We start from the raw sequence: 7200 nt of genomic DNA on the forward strand, positions 1-7200 counted from the left end.
TCTAAAGTTGATGGGTTAATGCGCCCCGTTAATTCTAATTACAAATATGTTTTTCGTGTCAATTCGAGCATTGATAGCTTCATAGCTCAAGGCGAAACATCGGGATTGAAAGAAAAGCTTCGTGAAATTGAATCTTTGGTGAATAATGCGAACGATAAGCCCAAATTGATTTATTTAGTGTTTAGTGAGAATGGAGTTGAAACTCAATGTGTGTATCTTGGAGATGGAAGAATATCAAAGTTGGGTGGTAGATCGAATTACTATGCATTTTTGTACAGTGGACATAGTAACAAAGTAAATGCTCTTTCAAGGACAGAATTGAGAGTTATAGAACAAGCTAGAAGAAGATTTATTGAAATGTTGGGAGAACTATCCGAGGAAAGCCTTGGTGAAGAGAGAGTTAAGGAGCTTGCTGCGAGACTTAGAACTTTGGATCTTGTTATTAAAGATGCTGAGGGTTGCAGTGGATGTGGTAGACTTGGCTCAACGTGCAAGAGATGCCCAAGTGTTGTATCTTTCGAAGTTGAACAAGTTTACTATAATTTGGCAAGGGCGAATTCTAGGTACAGCATTTCTATTGAAAGCCGTCTTTCTAGGTTTACAGAAAGAACATCGGTTGCTTCCTTGTTTGTTGCAAGTGATGCCGCTGATAGATTGCCAAATTTCGATAATTCAATTAAAATTAATGGAATTGGTGATATCAACTCTCAGAGCGAATTATCTTTCAGACTTGGCCCCAACTGTTCAGATCTTTCAGAGAAAGATTTAGAATTAGTTGAAAAAATTATTGCATCGTTTAGTTCTTATTTCAGTTTTGGACCCAAGCAAGATTTCGACGAGATATGTATTGCAGTCTCTAAGATGTCAAAGCTAGAAAACACAAACAAAAATAACGACTCCGAGGAACCATCCACCTATTCCATTGATAGTTGTATTATATCTATGGCTCTCTCCCTGGGAAATTTTTATCCAGAATTCATTTCCGAATTCGGAACATTGAGTCCGGAAAATGAAAGTAAGTTAATCGATCTTTGTTCAAATGTTTTAGGGGAAGAAAGTTTAGAGATTAGTTTGCCTCTTCCTCGTTACAGTTTGTCTGGTTCGTTTAGGTCTCCGACAGGTGGGAAGTTGAATGCCGCAGTTTTGCTTTTGAAGTCAGTTTCAGAAGAAGCAGTTGTGTCATCTATTTTGGGGGAAGGTAAATGCTCATATGAAGATCTTTTTAATGGTGGCTGGAAGTTCGAAAGAAAACTCAGGGTTTGGACACGTGTTACGAATGGTAAGGTGCCCATACCAATTATGGTTCGTTTTGGTTTAACAATTGATGGCAAACTTGCCGCATTCTCAATGGAAGAAAGGGACATTATTGGGCATCAGAAGGGAGTTGACGTTCTTTTAACAGACCCCGAATATTGCACATCACACTCAAGTGTTATTGGCGATGAGTGCACGTCCTCGTCAGACATTGATAACCTCAGAGTTACCACTTCTAAGTTTAGAGAGAATGCTCTCGCTGAATTGGAGCAAGCGAGAAAAAATGCTGAGCTAGCAGAACGAAACTCGAAGAGAGCCTCTAGAATTGCTGCAGAAGCTATTGTCCGTTGTGAAGAAGCAACAGAAGACGAGGTCAGAGCCATTGAATTGGCGGATATCGCAACTAAGCTTAGAGAATATCATGACAAAAAACGTGTATTTACTGAGAGAGCTGTTGAATTGGCTAATCTAGAGGAGAGGTTGACAGTCGCTACTGAAAGGAGAGCAGATGCATCGTTGTTGGTGGCGGACGCGTTGGAAAAAGCAACAGAGGCTGAGGCTAGGCGTAGGAAGGCCTCGTTGGATGCCAGGGATGCGGCTATGAAAGCAACAGAGAAAATCAGGAATGCCTTGGAGGTTCAGAGACAACTTAAGTCTAAATTGAGTGAAAAAACTAAACTGAAGTCTGCATATGATTCTGCAGTTGTGGCGGAGGAACGCTTAAAAGCTATTTATGCAGAGGCTCAAGAATCACTCAGAAAGATTATCGAAGAAGAAAAGGAGGCTTCTGAAAAATATTCAAGGGAAATGGCCTTGCTTTTGGAAGAGGAAAGCCGCTTGAAGAAGCTTATTAAAGAAAGCTCTGCTCAACGCAAGAGCTTGTTGGTTAAATTGGCAGACTTTAACGCAATAATTAGTGCCAAGTATGATGAATCTATTATAACCAGGGAGAAGTTAGCAGAGAATATTAGGGCTAGAAGGGATGATTTGAAGACCAGGAAAGCTGAACTTGATGCGGTTCTTAAGCTTTCTGGAGAGAAATCAACAGAGTTAATGACGGTCTCGTCCACCATTGACGAGTATGAAAAAGTTCTCTCGGAAATGAGACATTTAGCTAGAAAGAATGAAAATGCCTTAGTTGACTCTTCCAAGTACAACGAAATGACTGTTAAACTTGACGGACTAAAGAACGTCTTTGAGTCATTAACGAAGAGACTTGAAACCTTAGCATCAACCCAAAAGGAGATGGATGAGATAATAAAGACCAAAGAAAAGGAACTAGATATACTGGTTTCCGGAATGGAGGCTGTTGAAGATAGAATCTCCAGATATGAATATCTAAAGGTCAAGATTGAGGAGAAATCAAGGGAGGCTGCTGAACTTTTCGCAAAAGAGGCAATTCTTTCTGAGAAGCTTTTGGAAATCGAAAGAACACGAAAGAGGAAGACACTTGAGCTTGAAAAGTTGGCTGCCGTCCAAACTTCCGCAAAGTCTGATATATCTTCAACATTAGCTGCCAGAGGTGCGGCTCTAGGTACAGTGAGGGCCTCATTGAAAGAAATTGGGGAGGCGAGGAAGGAAAATGAAGCGTTGACCAAGGAATTTAGAAACAAATTCATTAAGTCATCAGAGGAGGTTGAAGAATCTATGGCTGAGCTTGAGGAAATGGAGAAACTGGTATGTAGTGCCATCAACGAAGAGGAATGTAAAGGAAAAGATCTTAGGAAGAAGGTAGAGTCTGCGAACTCATTAAGAGAGGAAGAGCTGGTGGCTCTCTCAATCTATGATGATATTTCCTCTGCAGAAGAGCCAGAACCTCCTAAAACACCAGTTATTCCGAAATACAAATTAGAGGAAACTGAGTAAACTCTCTATATTAATGAATGTTACTTATATGTTATATTTGTAGATACATAAATTGGATAATATGGGATCTTGGATGGTAATATGTAGTCATTTATATGGTTATTACGATATTAAACCAGTCACTAAAAATTTAAGAAAGAAAAGAATAAAAAAGCGAGAATTACTTTGGTCTGATTTTTTAACTGCTGATAGTGATATTTTTGGATTTGTAATTTATTTTTGTTTTCTTTCAATTATTGTGTGGCACTATCATGAATTTTGTAGGCTAAAAGGCATTAGGACATTCATTAGAGGAGTTTGCATTAGTGACAGGTATATTTGGGTGTTTATTAGTATCTTGGAGTTCCAAGCAGTATTAGTGTTTTCTTTTTTATATTAATATCACAATAAAATTAGTAGCAGTAGTAACTTATTATTAAGATTTCCCTTTTTTCAAGAACTTAGCATTTTTAACTGTAAATATGCATTTACTTTGTAGTACTAGTTGAATGAATCATGTATCTATTAGTGACTCAGATTTATGAATAGAGGGTAACTAGGAGTAGAGAGGAGAAAGTAAATAGTCATTCTCGTGATTTCGTAGACAATGCTAACTGCAAGCAAAACTGGCGCCACAGCATTTTTTCTTTTTAAAAGATCATTTATTTTGTACTTTAGGAAATATATTTGTGAAATACTTGAACAGAATAAAATAGTCATAAGGTAGTTATAATGCTTACTAGAAGTGGAAGTATAAACTGTTGAGGAGTTATGTACAGTTTTGAATTCCTTTGTTCCATTTTAGAATGTGTGCTAATGGAGGTTTTCTGTGGCTTTTGGAAAACATGTTTAATAAAAAGATTATTTGGAGTAAGGAAGGCATGTGAAAGGATAACAGTTTCATCAAGAATAAGAGGAGGGTATATGCGCGAAGTTTTGATGATAACGACTATATCGTTAATTTTCGTAATTTTTGTAAAAGGGATGGATTTGGATGGAGAGAAAAGCAAAGTTAGCGCCGAATTAAAGGGCGATGTAGAAAATATAGGAAAAAATGTCATATTTACAGAAAAATTTTATTTGAAACATCTGCCCGAGGTCCTGGAAAAAGATGAGAGTTTGGAAGATCTGAACGTTATGGAGAGTGGAGATGTTAGTGTATTGCCGGATGATGATTTATTCTCTCCAGATTTGAATGCTAGAACAACAACACGTTATTCAATGGAATTAGAGAAAGAAAAAGATGAGAAAGAATCGATTAAAACTGGTGCTTATCCAGTGCATGCTGAACTTTCATATATTGATGATGAGGATATAGATTACGATTATAAAAACACTGATGATATAGGAAAAGATGTTGTAAGAAAGTCTCAAGTAACTGAAAAAGATAAAGAGCCTGGAGAAGATGAACAAAAGAGACTTCTTGAATATGACACTGAGGAAAATAGAAAGTTGCTTAAGTTGAGAAAAAAACGCGGATACAAAGATATAGCTTTTGGACCACAGGCTGAGCATTTGACCATGACAGATATATTTGGTGAAACAGGAAATGAGTCGAGAGACCCTTTAATGAAAAAGTACGGGCTAGAGTCTTATGGATTTGATGAGGATATGGAGAATTTGGAGGAAGCATGGGGTTCTGTTGTATTCCCATCTAAATTTAGGGATAAAAAGGTTTGGGGTTATGATAAAGAAGGCAGACCAATATATTCAGAAAAGAATTGGATTAAAGCATTGTTAAGTGGAAAAGTAGAAGCGGACCGTAAACTAGCTGGAATAGGTGCAAGTGGCAAACCAGATAGTAAAAAACTTGAATATAGTTTTCCACAAAAATATTATGGTGTTGATGGATTTTTGGATAGTCTTGGAATATGTAGTATGAAGTCTTTGTTAGATAAATATAAGAGTTATATTGACAATTTAGGCAAAGGAAGGAAAACTACTAATCACGGGTTTGGATCATTTAATAAACGTAAAAACAAAAAGAATAAAGGACCTGAGATAGATAGACCGGATATTGATTTGAATAAGAGGCATCTTGGACAAGATAAGCAAACAAATTGGAAATTAAGGTATAATATGATGGAAAAAGAAGAGGCGGATAAGTTAGCGAACGATTTAGAGGGTGTGGAGGATTTAAAGGGAGTTATAGAGGTGCTTAACTTGAAAAACCCGTCAACAGAAAGAAGAGATGCTGAAGCGGTGTTTAGGGAGTATTACACATCTGAGGGAAAGTATAAGGAGAACATTAATGACTCATCTGACAATGTTATAACACTAGATGTTGAATTGGCACTTCCGACCATTAATAAATCCAAAAGTAAAAAAAAAACATTATGTGGTTGGAGAGAGGCATTATTTGATCAAGCAATTGATAACTTGGGCAAATATGATCCAAGAGCAAAGAAGTACGGAACACAGAGAGGAAATGATGAGATAAAAGGTATTCCTCCAAGTAGAATAATAACAAATTTGTCTAGTGAAGCATTGAGAAGACCCGAAACGCACCATACCTTTTATAATGCCTATAAGGGAATGAAAAATCTTTTTTTTAACCGTCTGGAAAAGAAATACAGGCAATATGTTTCTGAATTAGTAGAATTAAGATCTAAAGACCCAACATATAACGAAATGATGAATTTGGCCAATGTATATGAAAATCGTCAGGAATGGCTAAAGATATTTCATAACCCATGGTTGTTTATTCCAAAAGGCATAGTTTTTTCGGAGGAGGTAACGAAAGAGCAATATAAGCCATCTGATGAGAATGAATATGAGAAAGAGTTATTGGCTTTAGAATTAGATTCAATACCAACAAGAAATATTGATATATTTATGGAGCAACATTTAAAGGGTGATGTATTGTTTCCAGATGAAGTTGAGTCACAGGAACAAAAAGAAGCCATGTTTAGGAAGATTATGAAGGAGACAGCAATATATAATGAGAAGCAAGACTATAAGCTTCCACATAGAGCTAAAAGGTCTAAAAACAGATTACCTATGAGTGGCTCATACAATCCAACTGAAGCTATTAGGAAGAAGGAGGAATTAAATAAAAAAACATTATTAACAGTTAAAGGTCGTGTGGTCGCCACTCCGACTGAGAAACAAATGATAAAGGTATTTGAAAAAGATGCGAAGAAAACAATGGAATCCAAAACCGGTAAAAGAGAGTTAGACAGGAAGGTTGTAAATAGTATTATATATAATTCTGATAAAGAAGGGCCAGATGATGTTCGGAAAACCTTCACTTTTGGAACTAAAGTTAAAAAACAATCTGGTTTTAGTGGTGAAGAACATCTTAATGATGAACACATTTACAAGGATGAAGGTAGGGGCCCTAGAAATATAGAACCTCCCTTTTCGACCACTGCTGTTTCCGTCATTAAACCAAGACAAAAAACAGCATTTGACCAAATTTCAAAAAATTCTGAAAGTAGTTAATGAAATATTAATAATGATAATAATATGATCAACATACATAGTGGGTATATTAGTTAAAGAATTAAAACCTAACGCTCTCATACATATTAGTACCAAATATCATAAAACATCAAAACAAGATGGAAAGGTGAATGATATCTAACGTACATACACAATGTTTGGAACATGCATACTCGTGAATTGTGTACGTACAATGTGATATACTTGTGTGTTATGAAATTAGATACAGGAAAAGGTATAAACAAAATCAGGTAATAATCGCAATTGATGTTTCGGTGAAAAAAGAAACATTTCGGCAATTTAATTAAACTAGATAATTAATATTTGGATTATGAGTTTGAAATGGAGGCCGAGTAATATAGTAAGGTAACATTTTTTCTTTTAACAAGTTGAGAATTGTCTTATTCTTTTATTCCACATTATTGTCAGTACTTTTATCGGTTAGTTTTAGTGTGTGAATTTTCAGAACTATATTTTCGAGTCTGAATATTCGGTTATGGTTGGATTGATCTCTATTTTCCAATAAGGCGCTAGGCGAGAAACTTACATGATTTTTTTTATCGCCGTGACAATAAGATATAATATATATAATCATAACTCTATATAGAGTCTAACAAACAAATAAATATGGTTGGTGGATAATGTAAGTTTTTGTTT

General features: G+C 35.9%; 2 protein-coding genes across 2 annotated transcripts; both read left to right on the forward strand.

Moving 5' to 3' along the window:
- Positions 1 to 18: 18 nt before the first annotated feature.
- Positions 19 to 3120, forward strand: FG386_003382 (coiled coil protein; the record flags this gene model as incomplete). The annotated part of the gene is made up of 1 exon (XM_067342696.1): positions 19 to 3120. The coding sequence occupies one exon, from the start codon at positions 19 to 21 to the stop codon at positions 3118 to 3120; it is 3102 nt and encodes a 1033-aa protein (XP_067196520.1).
- Positions 3121 to 3915: 795 nt separating this feature from the next.
- FG386_003383 (uncharacterized protein) lies at positions 3916 to 6543 on the forward strand (the record flags this gene model as incomplete). Its single annotated transcript, XM_067342697.1, has 1 exon — positions 3916 to 6543. The coding sequence occupies one exon, from the start codon at positions 3916 to 3918 to the stop codon at positions 6541 to 6543; it is 2628 nt and encodes an 875-aa protein (XP_067196521.1).
- Positions 6544 to 7200: the final 657 nt, after the last annotated feature.

This window comes from Cryptosporidium ryanae (assembly GCF_009792415.1).
Source record: "Cryptosporidium ryanae isolate 45019 chromosome Unknown contig_78, whole genome shotgun sequence".
In the NCBI taxonomy this organism is placed as follows: Eukaryota; Apicomplexa; class Conoidasida; order Eucoccidiorida; family Cryptosporidiidae; genus Cryptosporidium; species Cryptosporidium ryanae.